The sequence below is a fragment of the Dromiciops gliroides genome, chromosome 5, assembly GCF_019393635.1.
Source record: "Dromiciops gliroides isolate mDroGli1 chromosome 5, mDroGli1.pri, whole genome shotgun sequence".
Lineage (NCBI taxonomy): Eukaryota > Metazoa > Chordata > Mammalia > Microbiotheria > Microbiotheriidae > Dromiciops > Dromiciops gliroides.
The window spans coordinates 108,817,164-108,836,580 of NC_057865.1; the positions used below are offsets into that span (position 1 = coordinate 108,817,164).

Here is a 19,417-nt window from a genome sequence, read left to right on the forward strand (position 1 = left end):
AAAAGAAAGAAACAAACAAACAAATTTGCATTCCCTATTGTATCATTTCCCATTTAGGGTCCACAAGTTGGTTCCTCCTAATCATCGCTTATTTGGAGGAGAGCTAAAATGATTGTGAATATTTTGTTTTGTTTAGTTTCCTAATTTTATAATCAGAAGTGAGATCAATGAATGCAATAGGTAGTACACAGTATTGACTACATAGGTGATCATCATGATTGACAAAGACATACAATTACAAAACAATATAATTACATTGTTCTAGATCAGTAAAGGTTTATTATTTTTTCCTTCTAAGAGATATTTAAAATCAATGCCATGCTATTTCAGATTATAAAACAGTTTTAATATAGGTAGAATTTTGACCTTATTCAATGAACTGCCTTTCTTTAAAAACAAACACTATTTCTTTTTAATAATAGATACATCAAAATCTACTCTAGCTACTTAAAAAGCAGATGAACACATCTCTTTATGCAATATGGACCTTATTACATATTATAATTGTGTATACACATTGTATTCATATGCATACAGAAATATGTATATGTATTGTACATTTTTATTACTTCATGTATAGGGTATGTAGGTATGCATACAGCATATTCCAGTAAGATATGGTAATTATGCACACAATTCATGCTGTAGCGTGCATCCTTTAAAGATAAGCATATTTAAGAGGCCCAGTATTGTATGTACATGCTGAAAATACATTTTCCACAATTTCACTCAGCGTTGTGTGCTTTCCTGTTCTATTTGTAACTTTAGTGCTATGCCTGTGGAAAGGAAGATTATTAAAGCAGAGGATGAGGATTAGCTGAATTGAATAAATTACAATGAAAACAGACTGTTAGTGTGAGCCTCTCTCTGGAGGAGCCTTATGTATGGCTTTACACATGTGGCCATCATTTTGAACTCTTATCTCTGTGTTTCAATTGTTATAACAGTGACCCATCTTGGTTGACAAAAAGTCAAATAGTTGATGAAAAACAGCAAGACTGTACAGGCCTAAAGCTAAATCCACTTCTATCTATTCTCAATGTTTGCCAAATTAGAGGCTATGGATTAACTCTTTTAAACTAGGATTTAACCAAGAATATGGGTGAGATAGGGATTAAAAGGAGAACCTTCCATCTCTAAACCACCCATTTCACATGCCCCCAACAAGACCCATTTTAGTTCTTTAGGTTATTGCTCTGAGGCCAGGACAAATAGAAGTTAATGGAAAAGTCAACTTTATGGAAAAGAGACAACTCCTACTATCATCTATATTGGCTATAATTTCATGTTCAGGAAAAATAAAGACAATTTATCCACTGACAAACACTTCCCGTGGCCATGATTTGGTTCTTATTTCTAAATATTTTAATGTATTTGCTTCATTATGGTTTTCTTTAAGTCATCATACTACCCAACAAAATGTTAGGGTTATATGGGATACAAAGTGTGTTTCCTTCATATCTTGGAACCATTTCTACATGTTTGCCAACTTGGAAACCATATTCTAATTCTTGGAGTTAATCAACTTAGTCCTCTCTATGAGATTTCAGAGAGGCCAAAAGAGTTGGTTGCCTTGCCTGGTTTGGTCTGGGCTTCTAACATGCCCATTTCTCATGGATACACTGGACTCAGTGGAGAGTAGTAGCTCTGAGAAATAAAAGGTGAGTGTGAGTTTTCTTCAATTAAGTGACAATTGTTCATTGTGGTTTAAAAATAGTAGATTCCTTTCTTAGTTCCAAGTTTTAGAGATATTTGCAAATAGATACATCTATGAATATTAGACAAAATATTTCAGAAAGCTTGTTCATATTTCTTTCCAAAGTTGTCCACTTTGCATGATTTCCAACCCTGTCTTCATCTTTTTTTTTTTTTTTCTGGCTTCATTCAGAGAAAAAGCCTCAATCTCTTTCATAAAATGCCTGATAATCTCCTGAGCTCAAGAATGTATAAATATCAACACAAGTGTGTGTGTATGTGTATCTAAATTTCAAGACTATAAATTTTGAATTACATTGGACTTTAAAATTTATCTAGTCCAACACCATAATTTTATTATACTTAATTTATTTTGGGGGGGGGGAATGAGGGTTAACTGACTTGCCCAGGGTTACACAGCTAGTGTCAAATGTTTGAGGCCAGATTTGAAATTAGGTCCTCCTGAATCCAGGGCTGGTGCTTTATTCACTGCACCATCTAGCTGCCCCAGAAGACCATCATTTTTTAGGTGAGGAAATAGTGGGACAGAGAGGTTAAGTGATTTGTCCAAGGTCACCCAGATAGTAGATGTAGAGAGGTATTTTGGGATAATAGATAGAGCAATGAACTCAAAGCCAAGAAGACATGTTTTGTTTTTTCCTGCCTCTAACATTACTAGCCAAGGGATCATGGGTGAGTCTCTCATTTTCCTCAGCTATAAAATGAGGATAATTATATTTATAATACATATCTTAAGGGTTGTTAAGAGGCACAAATGATATCATGTATCTAAAGCGTGAGAGGAATGAACGTCATTTATTAGTAAGTAGCAATGTTGTTCATTGGAACCTACAGGAAATCTAGTGGTCTTTCTGCTAAACCACATTACAGGGAAATTAGGAGGCATCTGAATCCAGGATGGGTTATCAACATATTCTTCAGATATTGTTGTTGTTGTTTTTCCATTCTCAAAGAGGACCATGAAAATTGTCATGAATTGCAATGAATTGGATTTGAGTGAGGGAGGCCTGTGCAAGGTCACCATACTCACTCCTCCAGAGACATGTGGGTCTAGTGGCAAGATATACATCAGGATGACTAGAGATAGCTCTGGATGTTTGAGGCAATTGGGGTTAAGTGACTTGCCCAGGGTCACATATCTAGTAAGTGTCTGTAATGAGATTTGAACTCAGGTCCTCCTGACTCCAGGGCCAGTGCTTTATTCACTATGCCACCTAGCTGCCCCTGATATCCAGAACCTTGAATCCTCAACCTTTGAATGCAGAATTTTTCCATTATTTACTTAATCAATCAACCAAACTGTTGCATTGTTTGCAAGAGTCAACTGGTTGGTCCATTTGTGGGTTTTTTTTTTCATTTTATACATCAGTTGTTTCTAGATACATCTTGAATAAATTGAAGCAGAGAATGAAACTTTGACTTTGAATCATCATGGTGATGGAAACTACATTACTTAAATGTTTATGCTGACACATACAAACAGTTTTTTTTTTTTAAGAGAAAAGTTGATATCAAACAAGTAGTTACTTTGGAAAGTCTACTTACTCAAGTAATGAGATTCTTTTCTTTTTGTTGTTGTTGCTTTAAAAATAACAGTTAAACTGATTAGTGTATATAGTCAGGCATCTCAAAAGTAAGTCTGTATTTCACGTGGGTGTACTATGATTTACATGAATGTTTCACCATCATTCTATCAGAAGCTACAGTTATCATTATTTGATATACTCCAAGAATGTAAAACTCAGCAAAATTCAACACTAAATATGTATCTTAAAATGGAAACTACTCTGCAATTTAAAAGGCTATCCTTCCAAAGCTTGGTTTGAAAAACTATCATACATGAAATGAGGAAAAAGTTGGGGGTTAAGTTCATATTATGCTAATAGTAGTCAACACAAAGGTAAATAAATATATTTGGATTAACATCCAGAAATTTTAATGGGAGAGATGCTATGTGCAGAAATTCTGGACAACTAAATTCCTGCTCTGCCTTTGTTTATGTCAAAAACTCTGGGCGTAGTGAGAAGATGAAACAGGAAAATCCCACCTACATTTATTTATCAGATTCTTCTGAATTCATTCTGTCCTCAATTTGATTATAATCCATGTTATCAACACAAAGACTATAATTATTCTTTGGATAAGAGAACTAGGTAGTTGAGAGAATGTAGAAGGAATTGATTGTTTGGAGCATGTTTAACATGCTACTAGTGGGGCTAGAATAGAACTTATCTTATCTTTTCCATTTTCATGGGCTGAATCAAATATTTATATCATTCTGGGTTTTAATCTAACAAATGAATACCCCAACTCTATTTAATATGATGATGGGCATTTGCAGATAAGAAGGACTTTAGAAATGTTTTATTTTGGGATTAGAACTAGGACAGATTTGAGGTGACCATGTTAATTCAGTTTAGGAAGAAGTGGAGTCTTCTTCATGACTGACACCAACAAAGAATTCATCTTTTTATAGGTTAAGATTTCTCATGTCAGGCAGATCCTGAACAGGATGTTTATATCTATTGGAAATAGTCTTCTCTTGCTCTATCCTCAATTTTCCCTATCTATTTCCTCATTTCTAAAATGATCTGGTCTCTTTTTGGGATTTCCAACCAAACTGCCTAGTGACTAATTTGATGAAACCCTTCATTTTGCAGATGGCTTTGATTCTCCATCCTGCCTTGGACAGGTTTTTTTTTTTAACAAAATTAGAAGCTATTGAGATGAAATCCAGCTCAGTTGGAGATATTACACATAAGAACTCAAAGAAATTAAAGTTCTATTGACTCTTACCTCAAGAGAGTCCGAAAGATACAATGAGCAGCAAGGAGCCCCCATATTCATGCCCATGCCTGTGTAGCTAAATTCAATGAAAACTTAATAGGGGCATCCCTATTAGGATAGGGATACAATGTAAGAGAGAGCAGAGCAACACACTACTCTGATGACAGAGCAAAATAAAGAAGACCTTGGACTCTCCCTTTTTAGCTTCCTTTTGGAGAAGTGAAAGATATAGGTATGGATAAATGCACATGTTACATAACAATTTTCCATATAAGACCCTGACAAAGCCATTGTATCAGTTTGATGCTTGCAGATCATCTGCTCAATATGACATCACTATCCATTGTCTTTCCTTTCTACGTCTTTTTATGTTATTTATATATTTAGTGTCTAATTTCCAATAAAAGTCACTATATGTTGTATATTATCCTCAGATAGACACGCTAGAACAAATAATCCCAATTAAATTTTAAAAAGAGAGAGATTTGATTACTATTATACAGGAATAGACAAAAGTATAGACACAAAAGCCCTTCTGTGTGATGCTGTCAGGAAACAGGGAACATTGACTTAAATCCATATCTTCCATTGGCTCCTTCCCTTTCCTTCTTGCAACAACTTTTTAAAGTGCAATTCTCCAAGGGGGGTGGGGAACAGAGGCCCCACCATGAATGTTTTCACTGCTTTCCTTGATTGCACATTTCATACTAATCATATAAAGTGCTATGGCATAGTTTTAAAATTTGGGAAATGGTTTCCTCTTCTAGCCTCTTCATTAATCCCTTGGTTTCCCTCTCTCATCTTCAATCCTTTTTACCTCGTGGCTCCTATGTTCTTGTAATTACACATGAGAAGGTGTTTGAAAGTTTTCTTGAAAGTGGCATTGCACAAAGCATAGCAAGCAGGGTTGATGGTGCTATTGATGTAACAGAGCCAGTAACCAATTGTCCATACTGTATTGGGAACACAGGTTGCACAGAAGGTGTTTATAAGCACCATGACATTGTATGGGGTCCAGGTGACAATGAAAGCCAATAGGATAGCCAAGATAGTCCTGGTCACTTTCTTTTCTCTGGAAGGAGGAGGTTTCTTTTTTGCAGGCTGCTTAGTCATCTTTACAATCTTGCGGGCAACAATATTCTGTTTGTCATCCCCATTCTGTCCTGAAGGGCCAACAATCTCTACAGTGGTATTGGTGGGAGCACAGCAGTCGCCTTTCTGGGTTTTGGTGACAATTTTGATGCATGTCAGCTTGGAATTCTCTTCTTTGGAATGGCCCTGGGAGGTGGAAACTGTGTTTTCTTCTCTGGTTATATCATCTTCTTTAATGTTAGAAGCCACAGCACTGACAGAGGTGGAATCATTGGAACTCTCTTTCTCCTCCCCTTGAATACAGTTTTCAGTCACTGCATCTCTGGTGGCTTTGCCATTCTGAATTTTGTTATGCTCCAGCCCATCATCACTGGTGGGGATGTTGTTGTTGTTCGGTTTCACAATCCTGCCTTGGACAAGACTTGGAGAGACTGGGTCCTGGTTTGTCACAGCTTCTTTTTTATCCTTTTTTATCCTGCTCTTGCTGGCTCGGGATATGTGCCAGTACAAGACTGACATTATGATCACAGGCAAGTAGAAAGCGGCAATGGCTGTGCCAAAGGTGACAGCAGCATTGGAGAAAAATTGAATGTAGCACTCTCCATCCTTCACGGTCCTTACCCCTACAATGAACTGCCAGAAGAGAATGGCAGGTGCCCACAGTACAAAGGAGAGGACCCAGGCAGCTGCAATCATCATGCCTGCCATTTTGGTGGTCCTCTTGACTGGATAAGTTAGTGGCTTGGTGACACAAAAGTATCTGTCAAAGCTGATGATGAGTAGGTTCATAACAGAGGCATTGCTGACAACATAGTCCAAGGCTAGCCAAAGGTCGCACACCACAGGCCCCAAGGGCCAGTAGCCAATCACAGTGTAGAGAGTGTATAAGTTCATGGAGAAGGCGCCTATGATGAGGTCGGCACATGCCAAGCTGAACAAAAAATAATTGTTAACAGTCTGGAGGTGGCGATTGACTTTAATGGAGACCATGACCAGGATATTTCCAATGGTGGTGACCAAACTGAGTGATCCTGCTACCAGTACAATGAATATCACTTCTACTGTTTTATATGGACTTGCAAGAGCCATTCCATTGTTAGTGGAGTTTGGGCTTGTTGAATTATTCATTTTGGGTTTCTCTGATAAGTCACCACGTGCCCAATTGACCATTTAAACCTGTAGGAAAAAAGGGGAAAAAAAGAATGGATATCATGAGAAAGAGGCTTTAATTTCTATAGAGAGAAGCTTCCTCTTCCCTTTCCCGATCTTTTCCTTGTCTCCCACCTCCCCAACATCCACTCTAAAATAAAATATAATGAAAGGGAAATATTTTAAAATGGGAAATGGCCAATTCATCAATTCAATTCAACTAACATTTATTTAGGTCCTACTACATATAAGAAACAATGATAAAAATGCCGAGATTCAAACATGAAAACAAAACAGGCCTTATCTTACATTTTACTTTGTGGAGATTGGACAGGGGCATAAAATGCATAAAAAAGTAATTACAAAATTATACTATGTGCTTTCATGAGAAAGAAAATGCTAAGACATGGAGCATTTATTAAAGGCTTTATGTAGGAGGTAGAGCCTATTTTGACCTTTTAATCAAGCTAGGGAAATTGAATTATCAGTGAGCAAGAGACATGGGGGACCTCTTGGATAAAGTCAAAAAGGAAGCAGATGGAATGTCAGGTATATGCAAGTAGCAGGCCATTGTAAGTACCATGAAAATATGTGATAAGGCAGTAATACATCTTAGAGGACTGATACCTTAGGTTATGAAAGAGCTTGGAGGCAGATTGAGAAGGGCATTAAAAGCCAGGCTAATGGGAAATAAGCACAGGCAGACAAATATCTTTGAGGCCCATTTTTTATTGGTCTATAAGCTGAAGATGAATATATGTCTAGGAAAAGAAATATGACCCAAATCATTGAGAACAAGTAGAAGACTGAAAAATCAAATGAAGGTAGGTCTTGAAAAAGTTGAATAAAGAAAGATCATTGTGATCTTCCATTAGCTTGTTCACCAGTTCAACTAAGAAAATTAATGGACAAATACTAGAAGAAAAGTTTCCTAAATAACTTGAAATTTACAGAATGAAAAAAAATGAAACTATGACAGTAATAAAAAATGAGACAGTATAATGACAGCATTCTTAGCATTAATTTTAAACTCTGCTTGACTACATCTATAACACCTTTCTTCTAGATAGTTCTCAGCATTCTGTTGTAATAATAACTCAGTGTTAATTGGCTTTCATCTGAAAATTGTCATCTATAGTGAAATGTGCTTAAAAGATGATCCATGGACTGGATGCCCTGCTGAGCCATTGAAATTTAATCACCATAAACTTTCTTTGATGGAATCACATGGTTCCCTTTAATCTAGAAGGTTTTGTTTTTGGAAATTTTCTTTGGGGATTAATGCATAAGCTGTAATTAAACTTAGAATCATAGAATTCTAATGCTAGAGGGACCTCGGAGATTATCCAGTCCAAACATCTCATTTTACAGACGAGGAGTCTGAGGCATAAAGAATAACACAGTTAGTATGCTTTAGAGTTTTCAAAGCTCTTTTACATCAATTATCGCATTTGATCCTCAAAGTTACCTTGGAAGGTAGGAAGAGCTGCTATTCTTGTCCCCTTTTTTGGTAAGTTTGGAAATTGAGGCTTAGAAAAGTTAATTAACTTAAGCAAAGTCACACACTTAGTAAAACAGAGCCAAGACTACACCTCATGTCTTCTGACTTATATTTTCTTTCTCTCACCATTCTGTATCCCTGTATCTTGAAAGGATTGTAATTAGTCCAAAAGTGAGTATATGTCAGCATTGGGAACCTGGCTAATACTGAAATATAACAAGAGGATGCTAGAAGTGATTCCTTTTTCAGAAACTATGTCAAGAAAATACATAGAAGGTTGATGTAATCATTTACATAATCAGTTGGTTTTATTTTCACTGGATTGTTGTATAAAAAAAACTTGCTTAGAAACAATGCTGTGCGAAAAAGATGAAAAATTCTTTTAGAAACAAATACTAATGTCAGAACTATTATATATACACATGTATATATGTATGTAATTTTTGTGGGATATAAGCAAATCACGTTCTGGTATTTTTGTCCTGTTCCTCTTCCTTTGGGGTAAAAAATAATATTTTTATTTTCCTTTTTCAAATCCCCCTCAACTTTATTTATTCACCAGTAAAAGTTATCACTTCCAGGAGCAGCTAGATGGCACAGTGGATAGAGCACCAGCCCTGGATTCAGGAGAACCTGAGTTCAAATCTGGCCTCAGACACTTAACATTTACTAGCTCTGTGACCTTGGGCAAGTCACTTAACCCCAATTGCCTTACCAAAAAAAAAAAAGTTATCACTTCCTATGTGACCTAGAGCTTGTAATTTCTTGAATGTGAGAATGATGGCAACATCATTAATGAGATCAATTAATCTGAAGACCAAGTGGAACAGGCAGACTCCTAAGGATCTATTATCCTATTGTTATATACTTGTCTTTATCCATTTGGCATTTTGTCTTCTCAATTAATGAATAAGAAATTGACTCATGTCATTAATTTTCATTATTATTAATTTAGGATTTGGGGCAGAGCTACTACTGCAGGTAAATTTTTAATATTGGTGGAGTTTTGTCTTTGGTAACTATGATATAAAGTCTTTAGCATAATACTACTTTATATTTCTTTACAAGTGAGTTAGATAATACAAGTATTATTAATTTCATTGTATGTATAAAGAAACTAAGACTGATAGAGTTCCTATGATTTGCTTCTTCTATAGCCCATAATGATTGTAGCCAGGATTTCAGCCTATCTCACTAATGACTCCAAGTTTAAGACTTTTCCATTATGCTCTCTTCCTCTTGATTTCCTCTCTCCCTTGGCCATGTCACTAAAGATTTTCTTCCACTATGTCTGTTGAATTTACTCGAGATTCCTGAACTATGCTTTCCCCATTCTGGTAGTACTCAATGTGATGGGCTCATCCTTATCTCCCCAATCACCCCTTGTCCTATTCCATCAGTGTTCTGTTTTCTAAGTAGGTGATGGCTGGCTAATCTGATCAAGGAATTGTTCTTATTAGGTATCCCTCTGATAGAATTATGGAATATCACATTTGAAAAGAAGCTCAGAGGCGATTTAGTCTTCTCTTAAGCAAATTAGTCCATTTTAATAAGGACCATATGAAGAAAGTGTTTAAATATGAAATAATGGCCACAATGGTGGGTTGCTAGACATTGAGTCAGGCTAGCAAGAAAAATAGATTTTTGGTCAGGAAACAACAAAGAAGCAGCATAGTATAATGGAAAGAGTTCTGTATGCTGACTTAATTATCTATGAATGAAATAATGGGTGAGTGACTGTACATCTTTGAACCTCAGATTCCTTTATTATAAAGTATAGATAAAATTTATATTACTTGTATTAGAAGATTATTGTGAGAAAAGTTCTCCGTGAGGATGGTAAGCATACTTTACATATTGGACACTCTCAGGAGATTTAAGACTTAAGTTGTATATTTAGGATAGGACTAGGCTTATTGGTATCCATATCGAATCCAAAGGTTATCAATACAACTTTCAATGGAATAATGTGTGGCAAATTTGTTTTTTCCCCCCTTGTATCTTATCTTAAAAGAACTAGTTTTCATTTCCTCTTCTGTATATACACATCTTGTTGTACAATCTGCCTCTGTATTCCATCATATCTTTTCCTATATAAATGTCTTATTCATAACTATCCTTAGATGACTATCTTTAGGACTCTGTTGTTGTCCATGTATAGCCTGTTCAATCAATAAATATGTATTAAGCACTTACTATGCACCAAATACAAAAAGAGGATATGGAAAGAGGCAAAAAACACAGTCTCTACCCTTAAGGTTCTTACAATTGAATGGAGGAGACAATAAACAAATGTATACTAATTTTAGTTAGGTTAAATAGCCAAATAATTAAGGGAGAGAATTAAGAGTTGGGAAAAGCTTCCTCTAGAAAATGGGGTTTTAGTTGGGGACTAAAAGCATCCAGGAAAGCCTGTTGATCTGTACAAGCTTTTGAGAGAGAGAGAGAGAGAGAGAGAGAGAGAGAGAGAGAGAGAGAGATGAAGAGATATTCATCTATAGATATATTAGATATTCATCCATATAGAACTGAAGCCTTTTCAAAGCCAGCAACTGGAATGAACTAATTTGCTACTCTATTGCCACAGCTGTTATCTTTTGAAGATCTGTCCTCTTCTACTGTTCCCCATCTTTTCCAACTGTTCCACTATTCCTTCACTCCTGTTCAGGTTTCTTAACACAATTTTAGGGCAATGTTACTACTCAGGGTAATCAGCACATTTTCAGCTCTATCTTTAAATAGTTTTGCCATCTCTACTCTGCTAAGCAAATTTTGGGCTTTTCAGACTTATTTCTCCATGCCAAAGTTTCTCAGCCCCTTTTCCTATCTCTGTTACAATGAATGGATTCCATTTCTGTCTGTATCTATGTCATCTATTATCTTTATCTATATCTACCTAACTAACTACCTATCTACCTACATGTTCATCTGGTTGTCCTGAACAAAGAAGAAGATGGCTACCCCTCCCTTGACTTTAGGAATCTTATGTAAGTCAGATAAAAGTCTATATGGAGTCATAATAACAGCATTCAATTTAGTATTAGGAGATGCTTTAAAAATTAGTCAACCACCACTACAAGAAGAGTTGCTGCCTTTCATGGGAAACTTTCCTCCACTGAGACTATAAGATAGGTAGGCAACAGGGGATAGTTAGAGTATCTTGATCCTAATCTTTAGCCCAGGAGGTGTTAAATTTCCCCATTAAACAAACAAACTATCCAGGGCCCAAGTGATAGCTTGAGTGATGGGGTTTAAATAATTGTCTATTCTTCTCTATTTATCTCCACAAATCAATGCTGTAACCATTAAAGTATTATAGAAATAGCAATTGTTTTTATAATATACTTTATTTTCCTACTTGAATATAGGCTAATATCTACTCTTTCTGCATGTAGAGGAAGCATTGCTTTTCTGTGATAGCATGTTCCATTGTAACCCAATATATTAGGTAGCATGGTTGCTGGTAAGTACCTTAACCTCTCTGGATCTTGATTTCATTACTTGTAAAATGAATGTAAAATGAAATGATTTCTAAGTCTGTTCTGGCTGAAACATTCTATAACTTCATGAAATGTGAATTCTTTCCCAAACTATGTGGCAACCCTGTTCTACTTTGCATATATGTTAAATGCATACAATGAATTAACCTTTCTCAAAGTACCTTGTGAGAATTTTTACCAGAATGTTTATAAAGTTCAATAAACATAACCCTAAACACTGTTGTATTAGAACAAACCATCTCAAAGCTTTTTCATATATAGATCAGACCATGGAACCCCATAATGAAACATCTTCAGCACATCTTTATTGCTTCTAGGAATATATGCATGCATGCATGCATGCACACATACATGCATGTAGGCACACACATACATTAATATACACATTCATATATAAATTCATACATATATTCACACACACACATATATGTCTCTCTCTCTCTCTCTCTCTCTCTCTCTCTCTATATATATATATATATATATATATATATATATATCCTCACTCTGGCATTTATAACTTTCTGTGATATCACTCCACGTCTTTCTCTAGTATTATTACATATCACCCACCTTCACCCATTTCTCCATTTCCAGCTGTTTCTTGTACATGGCATTACATCTCTATCCCTTTGCACATATCCCTGGTGTGTAGAAAACCTTTCCTCTTCACCTCTGCCTCTTTAATCCCTAACTTCCTTAGAAGAATAGGTCTGATGGAACCCTTTTACACAAAGCCTTCCATGAGCCCTCTATAGGAAGAGTTCTAAGTCTAAAGTCCACAGAGAGCATGTGGATCTATTTCAGGGGCTCCATGAACTTGGATGGGAAAATACTTCTTGATTTTTACTAACCTTTGGTTTCCTTCATAATCATACATATCCTATTTTAAGCATTTAAAACATTATTCTGAGAAGACTTCACCAAACTACCACATGGGTCCATGAAACAAACAAAAAAGGATAAGAACTCTTGGTCTAGATAATGTTTTTCTCTTTCTTCTGAAGTAACTTTGAATATATTTCTTTATCTGTGCACCTGTTGCAATCTCCTACCCCACCCCAAACTTCCTGGGGCAGGGACTACTTCTAGTTTGTTAAAGTCATTGGAATAAATAACAATGAAGATCCCCCACATTTTCCTCCTATGACCAAATATACTTTGGAGACAGCTCCAGTTAATATTCCAAGAGTTCTTCCCTCTTTAATATAGATCATAGAGCTTGATTTCCTCATTCTATGTCTAAAGAAACTAATGCTCATGGAGGCTGAACATCATGCCAAGACCACACAGCTAGGGAAGGGGAAGGGGACAGATATATATATATATATACATATATATATATATATATACATACACATACATACATACACACATATATATGTATATTTATATATACACTCACATATATATTATATAGAGATATATATTTATATATACACTCACATATATATATACACACATGTGTATGTACATATATGCTATAAATGATAGATAGATAGATAGATAGATAGATAGATAGATAGATAGATAGATAGATTATAAAGGACCTACTATTTGCCAGGAACTATTCTAAATGTTTTAGAACTATCTCATTTCATCCTTATAACAACCCTGGGAGGTAGGTGCTATATCATCCCTACTTTACAGTTGAGGAAACTGAGGCAAACAGAGTTTAAGTGACTTTCTCTGAGTCACAAAGCTTGTATCTGAGACTGGATTTGAACTCAGCTCTTCCTAATTCCAGGACTACTGCTATATATACTGTTTCACCTAGGTGCATCAGTTGGCATATAGCTGAAGTAAGATGAGAACCTTGGTTTCCTGCTTCCCTTCCCAGTGTTTTTTTTTTCTTTCCCATATTTCTCATATTTATATGGAGCTTTGGAGAAACAATATGCTTTTACCTCCTTGATCTCACTTTATCCTCACAATAGCCCTGTGAGGAATATGGGGAAAACGTATTATTATCTCAATTTTGCAAATGGTGAAATGGAATTTTGGGAAATAAAATGCCTTGGCAAAGATCACATAATTATGTTAGGAAGAAGAGCAGGAATGGAACACAAGGCTTGGTCCATTACATTCCGCCAATCTTCTCGTGTTACTTTCCATCTAACTAGAATATAATTTAAAGACACAAAATCATGCTATTCTTGTGAATCCTTTTAACAGGCACTGTTTAACTGTAAGTAGCTTCCTGTCCCCAAATATCTCCCAACCAACTCTTCACGACTCACTTCCTTTCCTATTGAGCCTGAAATTCTCATGTTTAGAATTATTTCCCTTAGGTTAGACAACGAAAGAAAGGACATTGTCTCTAGGTCACAATTTATTACTTTTGATCAAAATCAGTTGTGTGATTTACAGAGGAAAAAGCAGGTACAGTGTGATCTTCAGAGGAAGTTACAGAGAGAGAATGGGTTTCTGAGGATGAAAATATGTGACATTTCAGAGGCACAATCATTCCATGAAAGGAATCAGCAGACTCGCATCTCACTGGGTTGATTTCATGCTAGTGTATAAAATCACTTTGGCTGTGAGTCTAGAAGCAGCTATTACCAACTTTCTTGTTGTTGTAGTAATTTACCTTTTCTGGAACCAATCTTGGGAAATAGTTACTTAGAATTATTGTCCCCTCCTCAGAACTATTCAGTGAGGGTGTAGATGTAGATTTAATTTGAAAGAGAAGTCCCCTTTGAATAACTGCAAGTACCATCTAAAGAAAGCACTTATTAAAATCTGGCAGCAGCTCTTTAACATATTTAAGAATATCAACTTAACTCCTTGACATTTTCATGCTAAGAGGCTTAGAAACAAGACAGGGAAGCTAGTTGGTCTGGAGTCAGGAAGACTCATGAATTCAAGTATAGCTTTAGACACTTACTAGTTATGTATGTGTTGGCAAGTCACTTAACTTTGTGTCAGTTTCTCATCTGTAAAATGAGGAGAAGGGAATGGCAAACTACTCTAGTATCTCTGTCAAGAAAAACCCAAAATGGGATCACTAAGAATCAGACTTTGAAATGAATGAACAACAAGAACAACAGGAAGTGGCAAACAAAAAACAAATTCAGTAGGGAAAAATGGAAGCCAGAGAGGACATTATAAGAATGATGAGGTAGGGGCAGCTAGGTGGTGCAATGGATAAAGCACTGGCCCTGGATTCCAGAGGATCTGAGTTCAAATCCCGCCTCAGACACTTGTCATTTACTAGCTGTATGATCCTGGGCAAGTCACTTAACCCTCATTGCCCTGCAAAAAAAAAAATAATGGGGTACCTGGATGAAGGGAAATAATCACAAAGGGAAGAAAACCCCAAAGGGAGAAACACACTAAAATCAAAACATTCATCTCAATGAACAATTCTGCCTAATGGAGCTATGAGGTGATGGAACCAACTTAGAGATGAGGTCAACTTAAAGTCTCTTATTTTGACATTTATAAAACAATCATTCCTGTTTGGTCATTTTGTAGTACCTAGGAGTCCAATCTAATTATCCATAATGGAAAAAAAATGGATAAAGAATGTTCATCATGTAGAGGTTGATAGTATTTGATAGTGATTAAATCTTGTTCTAATTTACATCTTTTGGTTTATGTTTCTTAACAACTTTCATATAACATTGCTTTATGATTAAGTGTAAAGGTGTGTGCTTTATTTGATCTATTTCAAGATCCATGGCAAAGTAAAAGCATACTCATGGAGCTCATTTAATCAACATGCAATAATATTTACCTAGGGTTGCTACATAAATTGCAAATTTTGTGCCTAGGAAGAAATGACAAAAAAATTTCCATATGATTGTTGATTTTCTATTTTTAATTTCTAAATATAAAAGGATGTTCTGTAAAAATGACCTAATAGTGAGGTTAGATAACCTTCGATAGTGAGAAATCAGTAAACTATGCCCTGTATTTTGTACAAGATATGAAAATATGTTAATTCAGTTAAGTTATTATTATTATGATGATGACGATGATGATGATGCAGTGAAATGGGGGGTTAAGTGACTTGCCCAGGGTCACACAGCTAGTAAGTGTCAAGGGTCTGAGGTCAGATTTGAACTCAGGTACTCCTGAATCCAGGGCCAGTGCTTTATCCACTGTGCCATCTTGCTGCCCCCATGATAATTTATTATTAAATATTTACAGTGTGTCACACAATGGAAAGACGAAAGAAAAAGAAAAAAGAAAAAAAGAAGAGAAAGTAAAATCCCTGCCCTTAAGGAACTTACATTCTACTGAGGTGATGAGAACTGATAACTGAAGGAAATAGCAAAGCACCTGAAAAAAAGAATTTGATCTCTTGGGGAAAATTCAAGATAGTAGCAACAGAGTAAGATTGGAATCTCTTTAGCTTTTGAAGGATGGATTATATAATGATTTTATTGCTAGCATTTCACTCTCTAAATATTATGGAAAGGGAGAAAGTCATGTCTCTGGTAAAATATAGTTGAGCTATTTTTAATAACAAAATTTAGAATCAACCTATCTGTCCAGTCATTGGAGAAAACTCAATAAATTATGATATAGTAATGTAATAGAATATGACTGTGTCATAAAAATGATAAATAGGAAGCATGTAAGGAAATATGGAAGGATTTCTATGAAGTGAAGCACAGAGAAATGAGAACAAGAAATACATACACATCGATTATAAAAGTATAAAGAAGAAAGAAAAGAAAACCAAAATTTCTGGAGATTCAGATGCAGAATGAAAATACTGTCTTTGCTTGTTTGTTCTTTTTTAATTAATTTGGTTCTATTTTTTCAGTGCTGGGTAGAAATGGGGGAATAGAGGTGCATGTAATCGTTGGCCTCTTATTTTTAAAGCTTAATAGATTATTTGTTCTTGTTAATGCGTATTAACCTCCTAATTGTTTTTTTTTTTTGCGTGTGTGTGTGTTTTTTTTAAGGAATGGGTGAAATAATTGTGCCTTGGTTTTTGTAGCAAGTGAGAATCACAATGGAATAAATTGACTTTCAACCCAATATTGAAATGAAAGCTTTCTTGGAGGAGAAAATATTGACTACTAGTTATGTAATCTATTTTGTGTTTCTCTAATAGATCTAATATTCTAATTTGTCTATACATCAGTTTCAGGGTTCCCATTTCCCTGGAAACATTATCAGTGCTTATATTTCAATGGCTCAAAGATTATTCCTAATTCAAGGGACTGATGTCACCTGGTCATTACTGCTACTGGATGGGGATTGGGGGGTGGGGGGGCAAGCTAAGCCTTCTCCCACTCCTCTCTGTCTCCGTTTCTCTAACTGTCTCTTTTCTCTCTGTCTCACACACACACACACACACACACACACACACACACACACACACAAATCCCTTGTTCCTGTTTCTCTAACAGGAACATTAATAATCACTGCTGAAGTACTTTATAGGGTAATTATTTAAAAAATGAGTATCTACAAAAGGAGTCTGGTATCCTCAGAAGAAAGGTTTCACATAAAAAAGATATTATTATTATCTTAATAACACTGCTTGCTTACATTAGCACGGATGCTACAAATCACTAATTATGTTTTGACTCATTTTATGACATTTAATTGCCTGGACAAAGAGTTCCTGACTGGGGCCAAAGAGATGGTCTAGCTCTGATAGCTGAAGGTGCTTTGACTACAAAATATGAGCATTATGAACCCAGCTGCTGGTTCTCTGGGGATATTAAACAAATCCTGACCTTTTTTTTTTGCTTCCTTTTCCTGCTTGAGATCATGGCCAAATTCACCAGAGGGGGAACAACAGAGCCCAAACCAGGGTCATCTGATTGGGCTTCTCCCCTTGGGTGACAATATTTGCAGAGGAGGCTTTCTCCCCACAGTACTTCTCTGGTCTGCTCTCCCTGTGCCCTCTCAGTCTTCCTCCTTTACTGATTCACTTAGCTCTTGTTTGCCAGCCTATCACCATGTTCCCTTTCTCCTAGGTCCTGCCTTCCCAGCACCCTTCCTCCTAGAAGTTAGGAAGTTGGGAACATCAACCTATAATTTAGAGGCACAGCCTGACTCTTTGAAAGATGGGCCCACTTGCTTTTGGCCTGGATGCACTAAGATTCAACCTTTCATTTGATGAATCCCTTTACCATTCCTGACTAATCAGCCAACTGATTTTTGCCCAAGTTACAAGAGCTTGTAGCTATAGCCCTGGTGAATAGACACCAAAGAGTCATTTTGAGGAAGGCATTAAGAATTTTCTCTACCTTGCCCCTAACTATCTAAATCCAGTTCCAACAGTAGAGGTGTCAGGAGTGCTGAGCTTTCATTGGCCCTGCTATGATTGTAGGGATTCATTTCTGCTTGAAGGTGCCCACCTAGGTTTTGAAGTAATAGCATTTGCTGTGTACTCAATGCTGTACTTACTCAGTACTGCTAAACAAGAGAGGAGTGAGAGAGGAAGAAGGTGAATTGAAAAGGAAATAGAAGGCACATTTCCAACCCTCAAGAGGCTCTTAATCTAGCTAAGAAGGCTAAATATTTCCATAGTTTGTGAATTCATCAAGGTGAGCACTTCTACCAAAGCAATACACTATCCTCATCTCAGCTTGAAGCTGTTACATTTCAGTGCTGGGTCTTTTCTGTCTCTAAATCCACCATACAATACTACCTTTTCTCTTTGACAGACTTAAGGTAGGGAGCCATAAAGTTGAAAATTAATGCCACATGTGGTAGTACATGTCTATAAGCCCTTCTAATAGTGGGGACTGAAGCTGGTGGATCTTTTGAGCACTGTATGCAGAGTTGCCATCAGCCTAAAGTCTTCACTAAGTTTGGTATCAATATGGTTAATGCCTGGGAGGTGGGGGGGGGGCACTGCCTGGTGGCCTGTCTATGAATCCAAAAGAGAATTGAATCCAATGGTTGGAAAAACAGCGTGTTAGAGCTTTCTTGCAGATCAGCAGTGGGGTTAAGTCCATGAGTGGCCATGGCACTCCCATCTGGGCAACATGGGAAAAAGAAAGAGAGGAAAAGAGAGAAAGAGAGAAAGGAAGGAAAAAGGAGAGAGAAGAACGAAAGAGAAGAACAAAAAGAAGGACATAAAGTTCCATCTCAATATTGACTTTTAAATCAGTTTTTGAAGGAAGTAGAAAATAATTTAGGAAGATTAGCAAAGATTTCTCACACATGAAACCAGAGATGAATATTGTAGTCTGAACTGTAGAAACTGGTAAGGAAGAAAGGGATATACAGAACATGGACCTGATAGTAGGGCACAAGTGATGTTGCACACAGAGGCAGAAAGTGGGTGAGGCAGCATCCTTTAACCTTATTTCAAAACAAGTACAAATAAGGAAGGCAAAAGGCTCCATCAGTTCTTAGAATGTGAGAAACACAAGGATTTTCCTAGTCTTTATTAATATGTAAGCACACACATACACATATACACTCCCCTCACAGTCTATCAAAAATAACACTTCTCACTGACATGGGAAAAACCTCCCACTCTCCACATCTGCCAAATTACCTACCTCTGTCTTTTTTTTATTCAAAATGGAGCTCAAAGACTCCATCCTTTGGGAAGACTTTTCTGATCAAATAGGAAGTAGGGGGTAAAGGAATATCAATCAATCCAATAAGCTCATCTTCACTACTCTCTCCTGTTAGCACTTCACCATTACTCTGTCCTCTAACTTCCAGTCCTGGTACATATTTCAAACAC

At 36.4% G+C, this 19,417-nt stretch overlaps 1 protein-coding gene across 1 annotated transcript in view; it reads right to left on the reverse strand.

Moving 5' to 3' along the window:
• Positions 1–2,835: 2,835 nt before the first annotated feature.
• Positions 2,836–19,417, reverse strand: part of CHRM2 (cholinergic receptor muscarinic 2) — a 219,500-nt gene continuing 202,918 nt past the window's right edge. The window contains exon 3 of the mRNA XM_043965027.1: positions 2,836–6,771. Within this exon, the coding sequence (XP_043820962.1) occupies positions 5,317–6,765 (1,449 nt within the window). The 5' untranslated portion in view covers positions 6,766–6,771 and the 3' untranslated portion in view covers positions 2,836–5,316. The remainder of the gene's footprint in view (positions 6,772–19,417) is intronic.